Here is a 25,389-nt window from a genome sequence, read left to right as displayed (position 1 = left end):
AATATGGCCCCCTCCAGACACTCGAGCAATATCAACCCGATACTCCAACTCGTTCCACACTCTCTGTAGCATATCAGGCGTAACAGTTTGGATAGCTGCTGTTATTTCTCGTTTCAAATCATCAATGGTGGCTGGGAGAGGTGGCCAAAACACCATATCCTTAACATACCCCCATAAGAAAAAATCGCAGGGGTTAAGATCAGGGCTTCTTGGAGGCCAGTGATGAAGTGCTCTGTCACGGGCTGCCTGGCGGCCGATCCATCGCCTCGGGTAGTTACGGACAGATAAGTGCCAATGTGGTGGCGCTCCATCCTGCTGAAATATGAATTGTTGTGCTTCTTGGTCGAGCTGAGGGAACAGCCAATTCTCTAACATCTCCAGATACTGTAGTCCAGTTACAGTAGAACCTTCGAAGAAAAAGGGACCAAAAACTTTATTGGCTGAAATGGCACAGAAAACGTTCACCTTAGGCGAGTCACGTTCATACTGAGTTGTTTCCCGCGGATTCTCAGTGCCCCATATACAGACATTGTGACGGTTGACTTTCCCGTTAGTGTGGAAAGTTGCTTCATCACTAAACACAATCTTTGAAACGAAAGATTCATCTGTTTCCATTTGAGCAAGGATAAAATCACAGAAATCGATTCTTTTAATCTTATCAGCTGCAGACAGTGCTTGAACCAATTTCAGACGATAAGGTTTCATAACTAACCTTTTTCGTAGGACTCTCCATACAGTTGATTGTGGAATTTGCAGCTCTCTGCTAGCTCTGCGAGTCGATTTTCCTGGGCTGCGAACAAATGCTTGCTGGATGCGTGCTACATTTTCATCACTCGTTCTCGGCCGTCCAGAACTTTTCCCTTTGCACAAACACCCATTCTCTGTAAACTATTTATACCAACGTTTAATACACCACCTATCGGGAGGTTTAACACCATACTTCGTTCGAAATGCACGCTGAACAACTGTCGTCGATTCACTTCTGCCGTACTCAATAACACAAAAAGCTTTCTGTTGAGCGGTCACCATCTTAGCATCAACTGACGCTGACGCCTAGTCAACAGCGCCTCAAGCGAACAAATGTACAACTAAATGAAACTTTATAGCTCCCTTAATTCGCCGACAGATAGTGCTTAGCTCTGCCTTTTGTCGTTGCAGAGTTTTAAATTCCTAAAGTTGTGGTATTCTTTTTGAATCACCCTGTATATCAACAACTGCCATTTTAATAAAATTTTGAAGTTGTAAAGGGACTTTATGGACACCCAGGGTGGTTCATTGATAGTAACTGGGCCAAATATCTCACGAAATAAGCATCAAACGAAAAAAACTACAAAGAACGAAACTCGTATAGCTTGAAGGGGGAAGCCAGATGGCGCCACGGTTGGCCCGCTAGATGGCGCTGCCATAGGTCAAACGGATATCAACTGCGTTTTTTAAAATAGGAACCCCTATTTTTATTACATATTCGTGTAGTACGTAAAGAAATATGAATGTTTTAGTTGGGCCACTTTTTTCGCTTTGAGATAGATGGCGTTGTAATAGTCACAAACGTATGAGTACGTGGTATCACATAACATTCCGCCAGTGCGGACGGTATTTGCTTCGTGATACATTACCCGTGTTAAAATGAACCGTTAACAATTGCGGAAAAGGTCGATATCGTGTTGATTTATGGCTATTGTGATCAAAATGCCCAACGGGCGTGCCGGCCGGGGTGGCCGAGCGGTTCTAGGCGCTACGTCTGGAACCGCGAGACCGCTACGGTCGCAGGTTCGAATCCTGCCTCGGGCATGGATGTATGTGACGTCCTTAGGTTAGTTAGGTTTAAGTAGTTCTAAGTTCTAGGGGACTGATGACCTCAGCAGTTAAGTCCCATACTGCTCAGAGCCATTTGAACCAAGCCCAACGGGCGTGTGCTATGTATGGTATCCTGGACGACATCATCGAAGTGTCCGGACCGTTCGCCGGATAGTTACGTTATTTAAGGAAGCAGGAAGTGTTCAGCCACATGTGAAACGTCAACCACGACCTGCAACAAATGGTGATGCCCAAGTAGGCTGCTGTCGCGGCTAATCCGTACATCAGTAGCAGACAAACTGCGCGAGAATCGGGAATCTCAAAAACGTCGGTGTTGAGAATGCTACATCAACATCGATTACACCCGTACCATATTTCTGTGCACAAGGATTTGCATGGCGACGACTTTGAACGTCGTGTACAGTTCTGCCACTGGGCACAAGAGAAATGCAAAAGTTGCCAGAGACATTCTAAATGCGACCTTTCCAAATAGGTGGATGGGGCGGGGAGGTCCCGTGCTATGGCCAGCACGGTCCCCCGACTTGACGCCATTAGACTTCTTTCTCTGGGGCGCAGTGAGAGACAGAGAGTATCAAGATCCCCCAACGACAGTAGAGGATATGGAACATCGTATTAATGCGGCGTGTGCGGGAATATCTGTAGAAACTCTACAATCTGTGCAACACTCTCGCGTTACCCGTCTGCAAACGTGTACTGATGCAAACGGAGGGCACTACGGACATATATCGACGTGATACAGTTTCATTGGTCAAGATGGGGGTGCATTTTCTATGCTGGATATAATGCACAACAATACAGTTTCTGTGGGCGACAGGACGCTAGTAAATATGTTAAGCAAAGTGAATTCAAATATGTTATCTCTAATTGTAACTCGAATAAACATACATTTACAATTTGAAAAACGTAACTTCACGCTGGACATGTTACTTGTTTATTTTTGTGGATTGTGCACAGCTTCCCATTGTGTGAGCCCCTGACACACGCAGCATGAGGTGCACGCTTGAGTCACAAGACGTGCGCTAGCTGTGCGCTTTATTTATTTCAAGCGTCAGTACTGCTTCGCAATTTCTCGGGATGTAATTGACGTATTGCGATGCAACCAGCGCCATTATTTTTGTGATTTTTCGTGCTATTGATTGCATACGAAATAATAGGGGGTGTCCAAATAAAAATACGCAAGTTTGTGTTGAAAATAGTATTTGTTTAAGTTTTAAAATTTCGGATAGTATATGGTTTCCTAAGCCCCTGCCGTACGTTCACACTGGCGAAAACCGTTTTTGAATATCTATTGTAGTTCCAGAGATATTTGAGGTGGCAGAGATAGGTGAGACACCTTATGTATAGGGTGAGTCACTAATTATCGCCACCTAGAATAACTCAGAAAGTATGACAGTAGCTGAAAAGTTTGCCGAAAAGATAAGGAATACCACTCAGTCCATGATAAGAAGATTGTAGCACTGCACTGATACCAATGGTCATCACTTCGAACAACTTCTGTACATGGACGTTCATGCCATCTTTGTGGCCATCTTTGACGTTCAAAAAGCTTACTGTTAAACATCATTGGATTCGTTTCGATAGCCGCTATCAGAAAATGAGTACCAGACTATAGCATACCATTAAAAAAAAAAACAAAGTTAACCTTAATATCTCTGACGCGACCGCACCTTGCAACAAAAAAACAAGGTCATACTGTGGCCCTCGTTGTCCCATGCAAGTTTTGTACCACACATGTTTCAGCTCTTATCATACTTTCGGAGTTATTCTTGGCGGCAATAATTGGTGACTCACCCTGTATATATATATACAGGGTGAGTCACCTAACGTTACCACTGGATATATTTCGTAAACCACATCAAATACTGACGAATCGATTCCACAGACCGCACGTGAGGAGAGGGGCTAGTATAATTGGTTAATGCAAACCATAAAAAAATGCACGGAAGTATGTTTTTTAACACAAACCTACGTTTTTTAAATGGAACCACGTTAGTTTTTTAGCACATCTGAACATATAAACAAATACGTAATCAGTGCCGTTTGTTGCATTGTAAAATGTTAATTACATCCGGAGATATTGTAACCTAAAGTTGACGCTTGAGTACCACTCCTCCGCTGTTCGATCGTGTGTGTCGGAGAGCACCGAATTACGTAGGGATCCAAAGGGAACGGTGATGGATCTTAGGTACAGAAGAGACTGGAACAGCACATTACGTCCACATGCTAACACCTTTTTATTGGTCTTTTTCACTGACGCACGTACACACGTGGTTTCCGTTTTCAATTACGGAGTGGAATGGAGTGTGTCCCGACATGTCAGGCCAATAGCTGTTCAATGTGGTGGCCATCATTTGCTGCACACAATTGCAATCTCTGGCGTAATGAATGTCGTACACGCCGCAGTACATCTGGTGTAATGTCGCCGCAGGCTGCCACAATACGTTGTTTCATATCTTCTGGGGTTGTAGGCACATCACGGTACACATTCTCCTTTAACGTACCCCACAGAAAGAAGTCCAGAGGTGTAAGATCAGGAGAACGGGTTGACCAATTTATGCGTCCTCCACGTCCTATGAAACGCCCGTCGAACATCCTGTCAAGGGTCAGCCTAGTGTTAATTGCGGAATGTGCAGGTGCACCATCATGCTGATACCACATACGTCGACGTTTCGACGTTTCTAGTGGGACATTTTCGAGCAACGTTGGCAGATCATTCTGTAGAAATGCGATGTATGTTGCAGCTGTTTGGGCCCCTGCGCTGAAGTGAGGACCAATGAGGTGGTCGCCAATGATTCCGCACCATACATTTATAGTCCACGGTCGCTGTCGCTCTACCTGTCTGAGCCAGCGAGGATTGTCCACGGACCAGTAATGCATGTTCCATAGATTCACTGCCCCGTGGTTTGTGAAACCCGCTTCATTCGTAAACAGGTAGAACTGCAACGCATTCTCTGTTAATGCCCATTGACAGAATTGCACTCTGTGATTAAAGTCATCACCATGTAATTGCTGATGTAGCGACACATGAAACGGGTGAAAGCGGTGACGATGCAGTATGCGCATGACACTACTTTGACTCAGTCCACCGGCTCTCGCAGTGTCCCGTGTACTCATGTGTGGCTTCATGGCAACAGCAGCTAACACACCAACTGCGCCCGCTTCTCCTGTGACGTGCCTGTTACGGACCCGTTTGCGTGCTACAACCATACCTGTTGCATATAGTTGGCGGTAGACGTTTTGCAATGTGCGGCACGTTGGATGCTCTCTGCCCGGGTACCGTTCTGCATACACCCTGCAGGCTTCAGCTGCATTTCGTCGACACTCGCCATAGATGAGTATCATCTCCGACTTTTCAGAGTTCGAATACACCATGGTCACAGTTCCTAAAACACTACACTATCACAGACGTCTGGTAACACGGTGTACTACAGTTGGTCTGCGTGCGGAGACGAATGCAGCAAGCGCTACATGCGGACACTGCGACAGCTAGACCAAACTACAACAGTGCACTACAGCCACACTCGTAAACACGGTCGTCATCGTAAACATGTCCCTGCAGATGCTGCTCGCCGACCGTGGCCCGTGTTTGTTACAACACGCAACTGAACGTCGGAGGTTTCAAGCGTCAACTTTAGGTTACAATATCTCCGGATGTAATTAACATTTTACAATGCAACAAACGGCACTGATTACGTATTTGTTTATATGTTCAGATGTGCTAACAAAACTAACGTGGTTCCATTTAAAAAAACGTAGGTTTGTGTTAAAAAACATACTTCCGTGCATTTTGTATGGTTTGTATTAAACAATTACACTAGCCCCTCTCCTCACGATCGGTCTGTGGAATCGGTTCGTCAGTATTTGATGTAGCTTACGAAATATATGCAGCGGTAACGTTAGGTGACTCACCCTATATATATATATATATATATATATATATATATATATATATATATATGTGTGTGTGTGTGTGTGTGTGTGTGTGTGTGTGTGTGTGTGTGGTTTCAAATCGTGTGTTTATATTAGACATTTGCATTATTTAATAGTTAGTTATAGTAAATACCGTTTATAAACTTTTAGGAGGCCCTTGGCTCCAGAGTTACGACTGGTAAGTATTGCAACCAAAGTTGTTATTGTACATAACATTACGTAAGTGACAGCCATTTGCAATAAAAGCAATAAATGCCAATCAGTATCATCGATGGAGTGTATAACATGATGCATTATCTTTGTCCCTCGCAAAATGGTGCTTGAGAACAATCCAGATGTGGAAATATTTAGTATGAAGGTGTACTGTGTCTTAGATCAAGTGCACACCTCGTTAATTACACACTTCCAGTAATTCAGACTGCGTATGGTTTTGTGTGCCCGCCTGCTTAGCGTAGGATACCTCTAACCCCTCCCCCCCCCCCCCCCCCTCTGTATTCAGGCAACACCCTTGGTGGCACCCACTTACCTTCACTGAGAATTTTCAAAATGTACCTACCCATTGACAGCACTCCGATACTAGATGGCTGAGTGCAGGCGCCTAGAATTACTTCACAGGATGTATCTTTACAGGTACATTTTTTTAAAATTCTCAATAAATGTGGGCAGGTGCCACCGATGGTGTTATAGATATGGGGTGTCTTAGGAGAACCTTTTGCAGCTTTATTCACGCATGTGGCAATGTCGTATCCCCGAACCTCCCCCCCCCCCCCCCCCTCTTCCACTGATCAAAGCGTAGGAGGGCTGAAAAAGCATAAGCACACTTTGCTGCTTTGTGTCACGTTCAAATTTCGTCGAATGGCTGTGAATGGTCCCTAGTGACTCTAAAGTATATACAACAGCAAAAATTGCAATCGACTGTGCTCCAAAGGGGTGCCAGCATATTCAATGGGGTTGCAGCCCCACATTGTCCTCAGAGAAGGGTTGAAGCGTCAGAGAATATCAGTAGTGTCAAAGGTTTTCGAGAGCGTCGTCCTATTGCTCCTCACAATACAAACTGTCGTTCCCTACCGCGAAATGTCTGGGAATTAACGCCCCAAGGAAAGAGGCAGTTTCATTGACGCCCTTTATGATACTCTTTGAGGCCTTTTCTGGTCAATTCTGAGTGGCGGTGTGTCTGAAATGTTTTCTTCGGCCATCCATTGGAAAATCGCATGATTCCAACGCTGTGCATCGCGGTTCTGACCTCCATCGCAGAATCGTCAAGAGAAAGGGTGAAATGTGGATTAGAGGTGGTGTGACGATATTTTCTTCAAGTGACACGTCCACGGTGGCGTTTGGAAGAATTTTGGTGAAATTTGGTGCCAATGTGACATCATTAACGCACTTTACACGTCACATGAGCTTCTGAGCTCTGCCGTTTTTGTTTCGCATGTGTCGACACCTTGCTGCTTGAAGCATCGCCGAGTCCGAGGGTGAGGACGCAGGGGACCACGCCTTTGCACCGTTACTGAGGAGTGTTGAAGGCACCTTCGAGACAAATTTTAAACCTATACGTTGCAATGAGAGACAATTACCGGGGTTCGAAAAACTGATGCTCTACTTGTGCTACGCAACTTATCTGAAGACAATGGTAAGCGAAAAATGAATGTTCCGCCCGGTAGATCAATGGGGCACTATCATTTATAGTAAAAATCCAGGAAGTGGATAAAAGAAGAGTGCTCCTTCAAAATACTAGCATTTCTCCCCTTTATTGGCAATATTTCATTCAAGATAGCCATCTCAGTCTAAAGCCATGTTTCTTCTACCATCTAAGACGGAAACTCTTCTAGGAGCAATGAAGGACGATTTGTTATTCCGGAACGTTGGAATTTAAAAAATATCTTGCCGATGTTCTATGACTTCTTCAGACCAGACCACGTGCACCGTGGGAGAACAACCTACAGAACATCAACGCTTCACTCGCCTTTCGTAACCAACCAATTGCTGAACACTGTGTCTCCAACATGAATTCAATGTAGTATAATAAAGCATTAATTTAGGTCATAGTAATACCTTTTTCTGACTCAATCAAGAAAGAAACTATGAATACATGCAAGTTGGAAAAGTTAATGAATCGTTATAGCGGGTACCAATTGCATAATGCGTGGAGCCCCATCATTACCATGATTTGGTGTGAAGACGATAGAATATGCAGATGGCGACGGCGAGAGGCAATCTTGAGGACAGCTAGGTTCCGCAGTTATTCCAGCAACGACAGCATTGACCGCTGAGTGATGTGGTCAGTCTGTCAATGCATACGCGGAATGTTTCTTTTTCCTTTATTGTTATTTCATCCCCCTCGCCCCAAGGTGGGGGGGATGTGGCAGCATGCGCTGAATGCACAAAGCACGCTTTTAAATTTCGGGACGGGGAAAGTCTACGTCTCCTCCAAAATCCTAGAGCGCCTTGCTTCTGTTTATGCCTGCTCCTAGCCACCCATTTCCTTTACCAGCTAATAAAATTTCCACAGCTCCTCCAACATTCAGAACACCTACATCTAAATCTACATTTAAGTTTACATAGGTACTCCACATGCCACCGTACAGTGCGTGGAGGAAGGTACCTCTCCTACATCTCCTGTAAATTTGAGTACCACCACTCAACACTCTCTCCCCATCTTTGAGAACCCTTGCCTATTAATATGCTCCACCTGGCCTCCATCTCCTTGCCCTCTATATCCTTTCCCAGAGTGATATGAATCACGTTCCTCTCCCAGACCACGAATTCATCGCCGAGATTAACCCTTCCATGCAACAAACAGTAAACTACCATCCCAAACAAGACTCCAGCCAACCTACTAATTGACCAGCTGGCATCCTCCTCCTATCCTAACATCCTGCATCTCAACTATCAATTCCCTCTCACAGAGATATTCCTCCTTTTCCATACAATATCCTACCCAATACCTATCATATCCCAAACCGGACCTGTAGTTACCAGGAGGCCAAATCACATCATTCTCTTACGATTTAGGATCTTCATCACATAACCGTCATCTTTTTATATACATCATAAACTGTATTTTAAGCTAAATAATTAACTTATTTTAATCTGGAATGTTTTATAAAATTAATGTCTGAAGGGCGGTGACATGGACGTTGCCAGTCTGCCCCAATCAATAAGGGGGAGGAGGGAATGCAAATATTTTTCAAATAAAGAAAGTCTTTGTCAGCCTTCAATAGCTCACCTGAGTATGACTAGCAGGTGTGCAGTCGAAATATCCTACGGTGAAGATAACAACAACCAGCTGCAAGGCCGCAACCTGTTTCAATGCCGGCCGGTGTGGCCGTGCGGTTCTAGGCACTTCAGTCTGGAACCGCGTGACCGCTACGGTCGCAAGTTCGAATCCTCCCTCGGGCATGGATGTGTGTGATGTCCTTAGGTTAGTTAGGTTTAAGTAGTTCTAAGTTCAAGGGGACTGATGACCATAGATGTTAAGTCCCATAGTGCTCAGAGCCATTTGAACTAACCTGTTTCAATAGCGACTGTAAGTTTGTGAGCAGGCGATGATGATACCATGAGCGAAAAAACAGTATTGGTCGCTGCTGATGGTAGAGGCCCCAGTGCTCCTGGCTATTAGCCAGTAAGACCACTCAGCTGCGCCGCAGACGGCGCCAGTGGTAAAACTGAGTATTATTCGCTTCCATAGCAGTATCAATAATTGTATCGTTCATATCGACATATGATGGGGATACTAAAAACCGGACACTACATCCTCATGCCGGCCGGGGTGGCCGAGCGGTTCTAGGCGCTACAGTCTGGAACCGCGCTACCGCTACGGTCGCAGGTTCGAATCCTGCCTCGGGCATGGGTGTGTGTGATGTCCTTCGGTTAGTTAGGTTTAAGTAATTTTAAGTTCTAAGGGACTGATGACCTCAGAAGTTAAGTCCCATAGTGCTCAGAGCCATTTGAACCATTTACATCCTCAAGCCTAGGCCACAGTCACCCACACAAAACAGGAACGCTTAAGGATACTGCTTTGTGAGAATATGTCAACAAATAATTTTTTTAAATAGGCAAGATTTTCCGCATTAAATTATACACCATACTGAGCCTTTTACCTTTTTTAAGGTCATAAAATAGAATTTAAAAACAGCGTCGGATTACACACGACCTCTTGCAGTGTAAGACAAGAATCCCATTTCGCAATGGAATGTTATCAAATTTATACAAATAAAGAAACTGTTTCTAAAATACTAGACTTACTCTATTGAGCGAAATATCCTCTATTTACAATGTTTAATGGCTTACTCATGTTACAAAAATAGAGACAAGTTTAAGTGCCTCAAAACATTGTGCTAAACTTTGAACTTCTCCATTTGTCCTATCACGTTTTGCTGAGTTCACCTCACGATTATGAATGGGTCCTTTTCCAGACACAAGACTTCCTCATCAGTGCTTTGCGAAGTTATCCACAAAAGGGCACGATTAAACAGAAAATGCCTTGTTTGAAAAATGCTAAAAGCCATCTAGAAATATCAGTTGTCGTAGCTTTTACAGTCGCTTAGATACTTGTCTGTGTGTTGACAGCACACCGGCGCATGCGCACGGTGACCAACTACTTCCTGGTGAATCTAAGCGTGGCCGACCTGCTGATGGCGCTGCTCAACTGCGCCTTCAACTTCGCCTTCATGCTCAACTCTGACTGGCCGTTCGGGGTCGTCTACTGCTCGGTCAACAACTTCGTTGCCAACGTGACCGTCTCCTCCAGCGCCTTCACGCTCGCTGCCATATCTCTCGACAGGTGAAAACATTTCCTGGTTACTGCTATTCTAACTATTAAGAGGGCTTGGAGAGGTTTCGTAAGCATACAGTCCACCAAACAAAAACTGTTCGCACGGAAAATGGCTAAGTCCCATGCCGCTCATTCTCGGCGTTTCTCTGTTTTGTCTGTATGCTTAAATCTATTTACAGAAGTAGCAGACATAATGGAAATGCAGATGCAGCAGAAAAACTCATTAAGATGAAACTGAATGCGAGAGAATAAATGTTTAACGATGAGCTCATAAACTGAGGTCGCGAAGTAAATTTACAAATATGTTGGTAGAAACAAGTTCAGCTATACGCTTCATGGGTCCGAATAAATTCTGTCAGACAATATTTAGTAAAATTCGGTTGGACGTGTATAAATGATCAGAAAGAAGTAATCAGGTACGAAAATGTACCGTCTTTCAATTGACAGGACAAGCGTAGAAAATTGTAATCCAACGGAAATGATGGCTCGCTTCTCCATAACTTCCAATGAAAACAGAACTCAATAATTTCGGTCGTCTGCGGGTATGAAAGTAGCGACACAATCCACCACGTTTCGTCTTACTACAGTGAGTTAATTGGAGAATACGAATGTTTCTGATTTGACATTATTTTTAATTTACCCACGAGATACTATCGTTGCTGAAAGTGATTTTAAATATACAGGATGATTCAAAATACTTATTACGCGCTTCGACGGGGTGTAGTTGGGTCTTAGTAGATGAAGTTTGGATACAGAACCCATGTCCGGAAATGTACCGTTTGTATGTAAAATAATTTTGAGGGTCGGATCACTTCAAAATCTCCCCCTTCACGGTACACACACACAGGAGACAATGAGCTCTGATCTGTGCGTTGTAGGAGCACGTGGCACGGGCAATGTTTCGAGTATATGTCCTCGGGTTCTTTTCTACATTACGAAGGACGTCCTCTTCAAAGTCGAGTGCAGCGCGTCCTTAGAACACCACAACCAATCTTCCTAGTTTCGAGCACACCAATGTCTCGCAGCCATTGCTGTAGTCGGAAGAAGTGTTATGTGATGTCATAATTACAACCGGGGCTGACGACGGACCTCTTCTCAGACTGTGTTCCTACCTTGAAGTGGGAAATTTGAAAGTGATCCGAACTTCAAACTTATTTTATATCCAAACGGTATATTTCAGGACATGGGTTCCTTATCAAAACCTCACCTACTATATCCCTTCTACAACTCCTGGAAGCTTGTAACAGGAAATTTGAATCGCTCTGTCGAGGAAATATGCCTATTATGGGAGAGATCGATAATGTGATACAGCTAGACTCTGACAAAAGTAAGCGCTCATCTCTATTAGGAAGTAACAGAATTAAGTTCTCACAGCGCCTGAGATATAGAGCAGTGGCAATTAGGCCGTACAGATCTGAACATTGTCTAGAATCCTTGATTTTAAAAGTGTCGAATTTCATTTTTTTTTTTTACTTTTTGTGCTTGTAGGGCTTTAATATCTGAAGTTGAGTAGATACTTCAACAATATTCATATGATTACATTTTTGGCAAAATATTCTTTCGTTTTCTATAAAAACTCTTCTTCAAACTCTGCAGTGTTACTATGAGACTAGATGTCCACCGCAAAATGTCTCATTCCTAATATGCGATACTATGGGTATCCTATTAAGCGACGGTATCGCAAATGCTCTCTCACATTAGGATAACTTCAGCTTGCAGTCCTAGTAGCTGGATTCAGACTCAAATTTTTACTAAATGGTTTGACAATTTTGTGTGCTCTTTGAAGTCATCTGATGATTATCCTGCTGCGGTAACACATGATGAGCATCGTGATACATTTGTGTGACAGACTGCGCAAGAGAAAACCATGTCCACATCATCTGTTTATCACCTCATTCCACGCATAAAATGCAGCCTCTCTTGTGGAATTTGTGGAAGCGTTAAAAACGCACTATCCCCAAGAAACACAAACCTAATGGGAAAATAACACAGGTCAAGTAGTTACCTCATTTTAAATTACGCTGTTATTTGGAACTGCCTATTTGAAAGCAGTAAGAATGGAAAATGCTATAAACGGCCCCTGGAAAGCGAGAATTTTCCAGTGTGATCCGCTTATACTTGGAGACAATGACTTTGCAATACACCAGGAGTTTTACATACCAGATGCAAACAAAGGAGTAAATGTGAATCTAAATAGTATCCGACCAGCTCCCAAAATCAGCAAGCAATTTCAGGAGCCACCAGCGCTATTAAAACCTGCGCGTTCTGAATCTGGTTAGTAGCTAACATCGTCCCCATAGAGGGAACGTTTGAAACAATTCAAGGAGAAACTTGTAGCGGTATCGAAGAAGACAGAAGCGAAGGTATTGTTCTTGGAAAAGAAAGAATGATAGAATCGCAGGAAACATAACCTTCGCCGGCCGAAGTGGCCGTGCGGTTCTAGGCGCTGCAGTCTGGAACCGCGAGACCGCTACGGTCGCAGGTTCGAATCCTGCCTCGGGCATGGATATGTGTGATGTCCTTAGGTTAGTTAGGTTTAACTAGTTATAAGTTCTAGGGGACTAATGACCTCAGAAGTTGAGTCCCATAGTGCTCAGAGCCATTTGAACCATAACCTTCTAGTCATTGTTAGTCTCCTACAAATTTAAATGAGGACAATGCTTCAAACGTGCAATCTGAAGAAGAAGACACTGAATGCATTTTATGGAACGGTCGTTAGTCTCAAGACTAACATAGAGCATAGTGCGGGGAATACTATCCTTGAGCTGTCGAAAAAAGTTAACTTTGAAAAACAGCTTTTTATGTCCTGGCTACACTTCTTTTTCACAATAAATGCAAAAAGAAATGTTCGCAGTAAGGAAGAGAATAATATTATTTTAGGGCTGACCTGTTCTTATGATGGTGGATATTAAGAGTTTTCTCTGACTGTCCCTTCTTAGGACACCATTCATATTTCGATTCAGACTGACTTGTTTGTGCTTTTTTTCCAATTTAGGTGTATTAATTGCTAAGTAGCACGAATTCAATAAATAAAGTTTAAGGTACTATGATTTCACGACTTCAAGCACATTTCCAATTCAAAAACATACTTTTATATCAAATAGTGTAATATAAAGTGGAGTAATGTGAGATGAGGAAACTTCACATCAGAGATGAGGCTGGTATGTTGTCCACACACAGCTGGCATCAATTACCTACAGCATCCAACGAGGCATGGAGGAGGTCAGCCTCTGGAAATATGTCTCAACGTCTACGAGACTCTTTCATGGATCCAATATTAGATTCTACAGTTGGTAAGGTATGCGTTGGGCCAATGTTGGCCACTGTATGTTTATGTGACACTTCATTTTGCCCCATAAATTTACAATGTGATTCGAGTCCGGATCTCGAACAGGCCAATCGATCATATCGAAGTTGGCCTGTTGCGGAAGCCATTACTGAACGATTCGGCTCGAGTGAAGTGGTGAGTGGTCCTGCTGAAACTGGATCACTGCATTGGTACAGCTCATTTTCACAACTGGCAACGTAGTATGTTTCATGGTGTGCACATACTCATCCGTGGCGAGATGGTCATAATTCGGTGAAGTACACTATGTGATCAAAAGAACCTGGACACCCCCGAAAACATACTTTTCTCATATTAGTTGCATTGCGCTGGTACCTATTGCCAGGTACTCAATATCATCGACCTCAGTAGTCATTAGACATCGTGAGAGAGCAGAATGGGTCGCTCCTTGGAACTCACGGACTTCGAACGTTGGGCAGGTGATTGGGTGTCACTCATATGCGAGATTTCCACACTCCTAAACATCCGTAGGTTCACTGTTTACGATGTGGTAGTGGAAAGCCGGTCGAAGTGGCCGTGCGGTTCTGGGCCGTGCAGTCTGGAACCGAGCGACCGCTACGGTCGCAGGTTCGAATCCTGCCTCGGGCATGGATGTGTGTGATGTCCTTAGGTTAGTTAGGTTTAATTAGTTCTAAGTTCTAGGCGACTGATGACCTCAAAAGTTAAGTCGCATAGTGCTCAGAGTCATTTGAACCATTTGATAGTGGAAACGTGTAGGGACACGTACAGCACGAAAGCGTACAGGTCGACCTCGTCTGTTGACTGACAGAGACTGCCAACAGTGGAAGAGGGTCGTAATGTGTAATAGGCAGACATCTATCCATACCATCAGACAGGAATTCCAAACTGCATCAGGATCCACTGCAAGCACTGTGACAGTTAGGCGAGAGGTGTGAAAACTTGGATTTCATGGTCGAGCGGATGCTCATAAGCCACACATTACGTCGGTAAATGCCAAACGACGCCTCGCTTGGTGTAAAGAGCGTAAACATTGGACGATTGAACAGTGGAAAAATGTTGTGTGGAGTGAAGACTCACGGCACACAATGTGGCGATCCGATGGCAGGGTGTGCGTATGGCGAATGTGCAGTGAACGTCATCTGCCAGCATGTGTAGTGCCAACAGTAAAACTCGGAGGCGGTGGTGTTATGGTGTGGTCGTGTTTTTCATGGAGAGGGCTTGCACCCCTTGTTATTTTGCGTGGCACTATCACGGCACCGACCTACATTGATGTTTTAAGCACCTTCTTGCTTCCCACTGTTGAAGAGCAGTTCGGGATGGCGATTGCAAAAATGGTTCAAATGGCTGTAAGCACTATGGGACTTAACATACAAGGTCATCAGTCCCCTAGACTTACAACTACTTAAGCCTTATTGACCTAAGGACATCACACACAGCCATGCCCGAGGTAGGATTCGAGCCTGCGACCGTAGCAGCAGCGCGGTTCCGGACAAGCTCCTAGAATCGCTCGGTCACAGCGGCCGGCGCGGCGATTGCATCTTTCAACACGATCGAGCACCTGCTCATAATGCACAGCCTGTGGCGGAGTGGTTACACGACAATAACATCCCTGTAATGGACTGGCCTGCACAGAGTCCTGACCTGAATCCTATAGAACACATTTGGGATGTTTTGGAACGCCAACTTCGTGCCAGGCCTCACCGACCGTCATCGATACCTCTCCTTAGTGCAGCACTTCGTGAAGAATGGACTGCCATTCCCCAAGAAACCTTCCAGCACCTGATTGAACGTATGCCTGCGAGAGTGGCAGCTGTCATCAAAGCTAAGGGTGGACCAACACCATATTGAATTTCAGCATTACTGATGGAGGGCCCCACGAACTTGTAAGTCATTTTCATCCATGTGTCTGGACACTTTTGATCACATAGCGTATACATACTCCATATGATGAAATCCACAACCAGCACTAGACTGTGGTGTGGCCAACACGTGAATGTTGCACCATGTACTGTGGGTCGAAACGTGCTTCCCATAACATGTAGACCATCTCCGGAGCCTCATTCACTGAATTTAATTTTTGGCTCATCTGGGATGATGAAATGGTGCAAGTTACAGTCTACATTCAGTTCAGCGAAGACAAGCCTATTAAGTTTGCGCCTCTATATAACCTCTGTGGACAGCTTCTTGTAAGGAGTTGTAAGTAGTTTCCAAAGTCTCATTCTTGAGTTGGATGGCGTTTAATATCAGGCGTTCCACATATGTGTGAACTAACACATTTTCTTGCTGAGGACACCTTTCCTAAACCTGACCATCGAAGCTGGTCATTTACCCCCGTCTCGCACAACCGCTTTATCCACTTCTGGGAACCGTGTGGTTGGACACCACACCTGGTTGCCGCTTCACACTTACTGAAGCTGTCGCACTGGAAGAGTGTCAGGACGCTACCTTTCGTGACCTGCATATACTGTGACATCCTAGAAGCAAATGAGTATTTGTCTTATACCTCTCTGTTGCATAGTGTGTTATGTTTGGCATCATTCAGCTATATTAGTGTAGCGCTTGTAACACATCACCTAACAATGAACTGTAAATGAAATATGGTATCGAGAGGATGCGAATCCTAATTACTTCAGCTGAATTCCAGCACCTGCCACGCATCTACCATACAACTAGTATTTTTTATTCTACATAGAAATACCTCCACATTTCAAACATTGGTCATGTTATAATACATATATGAAACAACATGTGGTAATTTTATGCAATCACAGAAAGTTAAAAAGGTCCATAGGAAATATCGTTACAATAAGAATGGGACAAGTACAGTGCTAAAAGTGTGTTACATGTGGTCCTGCCGCCTCTACCAGTGCATCTTGTGTTACCACTCCTGCAAGCTGTACGCAGCTGAAGGTACCTAATCTTATCAAAACATGCGAACAGCTTTGATTTGTTGAATGTACGTTTCGAATTAAGAGAGGGTGAAAAGCTGAAACAAACGTTCATTCCGCAGTGGGAAGCACACTAATTGTAAACAGAAATAGAGACTGTATCTTGTGTTGTGAAACACTGTATATAAAGACAGATTCCTCACTCATGTTCTGTCATGTCCTTCAACCTTTTATGCAATCTATTTTTTTTTTCAATTTGCACCAGAGTATTTTGCCCAGTGGCATTTGTATAACTTATGAGCGCCTTCTTCAATGCTATCTACAGTTTTTTTTTACAATTTTCATGATTTTATAAAATACTCATATTTCGAGATTATAAATAAATGTATAATAATTACCATGGTGGATTATTTAAATAATATGCACAATTAAAGAACTGACAGCCTACTATGATCTCAGTAACTAATACTTAACATTCATTATATGTACCAGGCTTGTGCTTAGATGTTACAAGCAATACCCCAAGCACTGTGAATTCATACAGGTAAGAAATGAGGGTTGCTATGATTTTGAGTACATAGTTTTGGCTACACTTGAAGATCATCAGACTATCCACTTTTTAGCGATGAAGGAGGGACGTTTGGAAGGTGTAAGGAATTTAAGCCCACATCATGCAACATTATCAGCACTGGTGGTACCTATATTTAATGTCTAAGTAAGCAACACTAGTGTTGGAATGGGACATGACTAATTGGAACGTCCATATTTAAGTGAACACAGCACCATGGAGTGCCCTCACACTCATAGAGCATGCAATGCGGCACTGTGCCCATGAGTTATCCGGAAGACCAGACTTTTTGTGTGCGCCGGCACCAGCAGTGTGTAGTGCCCGCAAAATGGCATGGCCAATAGATGCACAGTCGGCAGGGGAAGCGTGGAGGGAGCGGCAGTGGTGGGGGGCGCTCAGAGCGCTGTAGGGGAAACGCTGAGCGCTGTAGGGGAGGTACTGCTCTAAACTGAAGCATACACCCACATTTTTTGTAAATATCGTGTGGGCCACTCCACACTCACACGTGCATGGTGACCATTCAAAAAGATCTACTGTCGCTTCTGCTTTCGTTAGTAACTAAATAGAACTCTGCTGAAAATGCAGCGATTTATTTTCGTCTGGCTTGTTAACCAGTTATAACTCTCAGAGAAGCATCATGAGTGGCGAATTTTGAGTAAAACCTACATATTTCTCGGGTTGCCATTTCAAAATTTACTTCTTTTGCCAAAACTCAGCGGAGTTTACACTGTCTCACCTTACTAACATACTGTGCAAAACAATTGCGAGAGAATTCTGAAATAGTGGTTTATTAAGTGAGGAACTAAGGAAAAAAGTGAAGTCAGTAGCGCATGAAGAATCCTCGGTACATAAAAACGTGTACTGGTTTCACATATGTTGTTCCAAAACCCATAGCCTTTCTCCTTTCACCAGCTATCAATGGCCCTTAAAAATAACGTTCTTTCACCGCAAAAGTCTGTAGTTATTGGAATAACATGATAGATAATGAAGTTTTGCATAATAACGACATGATAAAATACTCTCTAGTTTGCAAGCTATCGTTGCCAAAATCTCATTTCGATATCTCAAACGGATTATGAGATATGAGGAACATTGTGGATATTTCACTCTGGTTTTTCCGCTGACGCGGCGTGATCGCAAAGGAGTGTGCTACATCCGATCAGTTTTCTGGAGATTGGTCTAAAGAAAAATTCAATATGTTAGCAAAATTTCATATGCAACAATATATTATGTAATATGCACCAAACGCAAATAATATCGACATCTATTTTTCATTGCACACTTATCTGGATATCGCGCAGTGTCTTAGTCTCACGTAATTATCTCAATAACTATGACCATTAACGAAATGATGGGCATATCGTCATGAACCTGACATATAAAGCTATAAGTGAAGCAAAAAAGAATTTTCCTTAGGTAATAGTTTCTGTAAAATCATTTGAGAAAAATTGCATGGTGCGCCCCTCGGTTCTGTCATCGCTGACTGGCCGAAAGGTGGAAAACACTTGACGGCCTTCTCTTCCGAACAAGCGATTGAGCTTGCCCAGCGCTTTGGACGAAAACTGGTCACTGTGAATCTGCCACCGTATCCTGCATGAGCTATAGGAAACTTCCTGCGTCGCCTGCCGTTGTGGTCGAACAGAGCAGCTTCCTATACTACTAACTGATGCCGATAACATGAGATTACTTGACCTCGGGTCATGCCTTCTGCCTCCACCTATGGCGGGAGCATTATTGACGTGCATCGTCCTACTAACTGCCAGTTTAACTATGAAATTTGTTCGAGTATAGAGCACGTGCTCTTACCGACGTGTAATCTATATTTTGCATACGATACCTGATCAAAACTGTCTGAACAGCTACTAATAATGCGCCAACTATCTTAGAGACCGGAAATACAGCATATCGCTCGTACCAGTCGCTATGTGCCTTTTCTCAGGTGCTTCAACAGATATCTGCAGTTCCGTTTTTGCAATTTCTAGGTGTAATCAGCACAGAGAAATACTTCTCATAACGTCTTTAATGCAACGCCCATTGTCGATGGAAAAAGTCTGTTTGTTTCCTAAAAAAACAGTGATTTTAGGTCGGAACTTTAAGTAGTCATTCGATAGAGGGATCACGAATTAGTTCAGTTCTCTATTCCTTTAATCGACATGTGTTAACAGGAACATTTAAAAAAGGAGAAGAGCCAGTACTCCAACATAACAAAGCCTTTAGCTCACACCAGATGCCTACTCATAGGTATTTTACGATAGCTAATGTTTCCAGAGATAGTGTAAATGTACAGCAGTCTATGTTGAGATCTATTTATGTGCGATAGGTACACTTATTTACGTTCTGGTCAACTGCCAGTTCCTGATCCTCCACAACTTGCGACTTCCTTCTCATAAACAACTGCGAACATCCAGCTCTACATCCAAACAAATACCCTGCAAGCCGCTATACAGTTCATGGTGGCGAGTACATAGTAGCAGTATTATCAGTTTTCCTTCCTATACCACTCTAATGTAGTTATCGATGAAAAGAAGTGATTGCTTCTTAAATCTCTTACGATATTCTTGTGATCTATATGTGAGATATATGACGGTAATGGTATCAGAGTCTTAGTTGAATGCAGTTTCTTTAATTTTACTCAATAGCGTTTCATGGGAAATACACTGTCTTTTTTCGAGCGGGGTATGCCAATGTAATACAATCCTATCAGTGTCATACAGCTTCCGACACTAACTACCCACTGGATCAGTTACACTGATGTCGCTGCTTCGCACATCAGCCATAATGCAAAACTACTGTAAGAGTATGGAAAGATGTACAGATTAACCACAGCATTTTCATTTTTCCACATGTTTTATTCAGGTGTGGAATGAGCCTGATACCGTATTCTGGCCAGAGCACATGGACAGCGCGCATGCATGTAGTGGTGGTTAGTTTAGTATCAAACCTATTACTTTTATATCTTTCCGAATAGCAGTGTTAGAGAGTCTAGGTGATATGAGGATGGGATTTGCAGCATTTTGCCTGCAACACATAGGTCAATATCATAGTTATTCGAACATCCAAAGCTTTTTGCATACAATGCTAGTGTCTATATCGAGAAGAATGGTTTATAACACTTGTACACCAACTTACAATGTGTGATAGAGAGCACATGTGACATTTAACCCATGCCCATGCTCCGTTCATGTGGAAAGAATGACTGTATGTATAAAAACCATGTATTAGCCCCATTTCCTCGTTGTTGGAAGAAGCAGTATATTACCCGCAATAATCACATTCTGTCCAATTTTTCCAACAGTATGACGCTCCGTGATGCACAATGCCTCTCTTGTAGCGACCGACCCTGGAGTCTGTTTAGCATCTCGCTACACTATACGACTGCATGCATGCTGCTCTTCATTGGATTTGTAATTGGCACTTTATTAGTGTTTCTTTTGTGTGCAGTCTCAAGCACATTGGTTATATATCGAAGCGTAACACTATCTTCCTTTTTCATCAGAGCACTTTAGCAAACATCCTCCTAACCTCTAAATGCATACTATGATATTGTGAACACGTTACATAACTTAGCCAGAAATACTGCTTGTTAGAATGAAAAATGCGTAGCATCACCACCATAGAGTTACAAGACAAGAGAGAGACTAGCGTATACCTACCTAATATGATCCTAGTAGCCACAACTAATCATATAACGTAATTTTATCAGAAGTAGTTTTTTCAAAACCACATACTGCGTGAATTACATTTCTCTCAGCCTGGCATCTACTTTTACCATATGTACCCTTTCCACTTCAGGCAGGTTATTTCCGGTTTTTTTACGATAACTACTGTTTCCAACAATAGTGTACTAGAACAGTACTAGATTTCTTCACCTGTATATCATAAATACAGTGTCAACTCAAAGTCTCTCAGCAATTCGCTAAAGTCTACGATGACTACTGTACACTGAGGTCGCAAAAGTCGTGGCGTACCTCCTAATATCGAGTCGTATATTCTTTGACCTGGCGTATTGCAGCAACTCGACGTGTCAAGGACTGAAAAAGTCGTTGGAACTCCGCGCAGAAATATTGAGCTGTGCTGCCTCTGCAGCCGTCCATAATCTCGAAAGTGTTGCTGCTGTAGAATTTTGTGCACAAACTGACCTCTCGAGTAAGTCCCATAAATGTTCTATGAGGTTGATGTCGGGCCATCTGTGTGGCCAAATCATTCGCTGGAACTGAGCAGAACATTTTTCAAACCAATTACGAATAATTATGGCCCGGGGACACCACGCACTGTCATCCACAAAAATTCCATCATTGTTTGGGAACATGAAGTCCATGGATGGCTGCAAATGGTCCCCCAGTAGCCGAACATAACCATTTCCAGTCAATGATCGGTTCGGTTGGACCATCGGATCCAGTCCATTTCACGTAAACACAGCCCACACCATTTTGGAGCCACCAACATCTTGCACAGTGCCTTGGACCCATGGATTCCTGGGGATCTGCGTCACGCTTGGACTCTACCGTCAGCTGTTACAAACTGAAATCTGGACTCATCTGACCAGGACACGGTTTTCTAGTCGTCTACGGTCCAACCGATATGGTCAAGAGCCCAGGCGAGCGCTTCAGGCTATGCGTGCTGTTAGCAAAGGCATTCGCGTTGGTCAGCTGCTGCCATAGACCGTTAGTGAAACAGAATTTGCCGTATTGTCCAAACGAATACGTTCGTCGTACGTCCGATATTGATTTCTGCGGCTATTTCACTCAATGTTGCTTGTCCGTTAGCACTGAAAACTTTATGCAAATGCCGCTGCACTTGGTCGTTAAGTGAAGGCCGTCGGCCATTGCGTTGTCCTTGATGAGAGATAATGCCTATTATTTGGTATTCTCGACACATTGTTCACGCCGTGGATCTCGGAAATTGAATTGCAAAACAGAATGTCCACAGCGTGTATCTGCAACTACCATTCCGCGTTCAACGTCTGTTATATCACGTCGTGCGGCCATAACCACGTCGGAAACCGTTTCACATGAATCACCTGAGTACAAATGACAGCTCCGCCAATCCACTACCCTTTAATATGTTGTGTACGTAATACTACCGCCATCTGTATATGTGCATCTCAGTAGACAGTTGCACCATCTGTGGCCAACCTTTGCATATTATGATTGAAAATACATATTTCCTTTCCCCGTAAACATAACTTCATACATCACATTCAGACAATTGTAAACAAAGCAAGCAAAAATGTCCACAGAATTGCCTGTACCTCAACAGCAAGCTGTAAGCTGCCGCTGCATGCAGTGAGAACCTATCATGATGCCTTTTTCACATCCATCACAGGCTGTGGAGTAAGTGTTTTCTGCACACAGACATTGGTGCATACAGAACAGAAAAACCCTGCGACGTGCAAGGCGGGGTGTGCTCCTCATAGTCACAGGCGCCTTTGGCACTACGCCAATCGATGCTTTGATTGTGCTCCTCGGAATCTACCCAGTATACGACATCACAGTAAAATGTCATAGAGTCTCCTATTGGTTAGGTGAAGGGGACTTATTAATAGAGTCCAATAAATCTCAGATCATAGGGTAACTACCAAGGCCCAGCTATTTAACGGGAGAGTGGACACGTGGCAGAATGACAGGGACAACAGTGAAACGGATGGAAGAGTCTACCAGCTATTCCCATGCATTCGAGAAAGCCAAGTGCATGACTGTGTAAAGCCCAGTCAGGGCATTGTACATTATCTAATGGGACAATGACCATATCCAGTTTATCTATCTGCTTTTATAGCTTACTTTTTCAGTTAATCTTGTTAAAATGAGAAGATGTGGGCATTCTGTGTGCGGTCGCAGGAGGAGCTGGCCATAGTTCACGAACAGCTGAACGTCCTGGAGATGACTGGGTGTTTGTGTTGTCCTCATCATTTCATCATCATTCGTGAAAGTGGTGAGACTGGACTGAGCAAAGGCTGGGAATTTGTACAGGCGCTGATAACTGAGCAGTTGTGCGCCCCTCAAACCAAACCTAACTTCACCATCATCGAACAGCTGAATGCGCTTCAGACTGCGGTCAGTCACTTTCACGCTGCTGCTTAGGGGCTCTGCTGTCGAGGCACCACCTGGTGTACCCGACGCTGTGTATCCGCCCTCACAACAGACTGCGTGAAGAGTGGTAATGCATTTACGTCGTTCGAGGTGGCCGGTCATTGCAGAGACTGGTCGTCTGGCCTCACCCATTCACACCGTGAGTGGGCAGGTGGCCTCTCCTGCAGTAGGTTCCGAGCAGGCACGCGGGGTGGGGGTTTACTAGTTATTGGGAGCTACAGCGTTTGGCGCGTTATGGAGCCCCGTAGGCAGATAGCGTTCAGGACTGGAAAGAAAGCCAATATGCACTCGGTATGTCTGGAGGGAGGCCTCGTATAAGATGTGGAAGCGGTCTTACCCGTGGCTATAGAGCGTGCAGGGTGCAGTAATCTGCAAGTTGTGGCCCATGTCGGCACCAACGACGCCTGTCGCGTGGGTTCTGAAGTCATCCTTAGTTCATGCAGGTGACGGAGGTGGTAAAGGCAGCTGGCCTCCAGCATGGGGTGCAAGCAGAGCTCGCAGTTTGCAGCATTGTTCCTAGAATTGATCAGGGACCTTTGGCGTGGAGGTGAGTGGAGGGTTTCAACCAAAGGATTCGTCGACTCTCTTACGGTCTTGGCTGCAGATTTCTAGACCTGCGTTATCTATTGGGGATTTGTAGGATTCCCTTTGATACATCAGGAGACTACTATACAAAGGAAGCAGCTACACGGGTAGCAAAGTACTTGTGGAGTGCACATGAGGGGGTTTTAGGCTAGGCGGTAGTTTGAGGTACTCTGATAAAGACTGACCAGTCGATACGTAGCAAGAGAAGTCAGAGTAAAGACACGTCGACTGTCAAACTTTTATCTGTAAATTGTCGAAGTATTCGTAAAAAAGTTCCCAAATTTAATGCTCTCCAGGAAATTTCTGACGCTAAAATTATACTCGGGGCCGAGAGCTGGTTGAAACTCTAAGTGGAAGGCTCTGAGGTATTTAGCGAGTCATGGAACGTACATCGGAAAGACAAATTAGAGGCCATAGGAGGGATAGTGTTCATTGCAGTTGACAAAAATATTGTCTCCATTGAGGTCGAAGTTCAGAGTGACAGTGAAGTTGTCTGGTCGTGTATAACAGGTATTGGGGAAATATCGGATGTTTTTGCCAGCCACTCTTCTGCTGTGACAGTTTCAGGGTCATTCAAAGAATGTCTCTGGTCAGTAGCGTGTAAATAACCAAATCATGCATCACTAGATGGAGGTGACTTTAACCAACCGAGTTGATCAGGGTTTGTGATGTCTATGAATTCATTGCAGGGGTACAGACAGACAGTCATGCGAAATACTATTGAACACTGTTTGAAATCAAAACTGTCTTGAGCAGCCATTTCGGCATCCCACAGCAAGGAAATATCTTAGACCTTGTAGCTACAAATAGCGCGGACCTTATCGACAACGTCAGTATAGGAACGGGGATAAGCGATCATAACGTAATTATAGCAACTATGGTTACGAAAGTTAATAAATCAGAGTGTTTATGACAGAAAGAGCAGATAAGCAGTTATTAGCTTCTCACTTAGACAGTGAACTGACATCATTTGGTTCCAGTAAGATGGACGTAGATGAATTATGGACAAAGTTTAAGCAGACCATAAATCACGGTTTCGAGAATTATGTATCTAGTAAGTGGACTAAGGACGGAAAAGATCCGCTATGCCGGCCGGTGTGGCCTTGCGGTTCTAGGCGCTTCAGTCTGGAACCGCGTGACCGCTACGGTCGCAGGTTCGAATCCTGCCTCGGGCATGGATGTGTGTGATGTCCTTAGGTTAGTTAGGTTTAAGTAGTTCTAAGTTCTAGGGGACTGATGACCACATATGTTAAGTCCAATAGTGCTCAGAGCCATTTGAACCATCAATTTGATCCGCTATGGTTTAATAACGAGATTCGAAAAATGCTGAAGAAGCAGAAGCTGTTGCACTCTCGACTCAAAAGGGAACGCGCAAAAGACATCAAGCAAAGGTTAGTACAGATACGAGCGGCTGTGAAAGATCTAAGTGG

At 43.8% G+C, this 25,389-nt stretch overlaps 1 protein-coding gene across 1 annotated transcript in view; it reads left to right on the top strand.

Moving 5' to 3' along the window:
• LOC126184231 (tachykinin-like peptides receptor 86C) overlaps nucleotides 1-25,389 on the top strand; it is a 415,417-nt gene that overhangs the window by 141,576 nt on the left and 248,452 nt on the right. Inside the window, exon 3 of the mRNA XM_049926599.1 lies at nucleotides 10,318-10,531. Within this exon, the coding sequence (XP_049782556.1) occupies nucleotides 10,318-10,531 (214 nt within the window). The remainder of the gene's footprint in view (nucleotides 1-10,317; nucleotides 10,532-25,389) is intronic.

The sequence above is a fragment of the Schistocerca cancellata genome, chromosome 4, assembly GCF_023864275.1.
Source record: "Schistocerca cancellata isolate TAMUIC-IGC-003103 chromosome 4, iqSchCanc2.1, whole genome shotgun sequence".
In the NCBI taxonomy this organism is placed as follows: Eukaryota; Metazoa; Arthropoda; class Insecta; order Orthoptera; family Acrididae; genus Schistocerca; species Schistocerca cancellata.
Note: the sequence above shows the minus strand (reverse complement) of the source record. Positions and strands in the feature narration are given on the sequence as shown.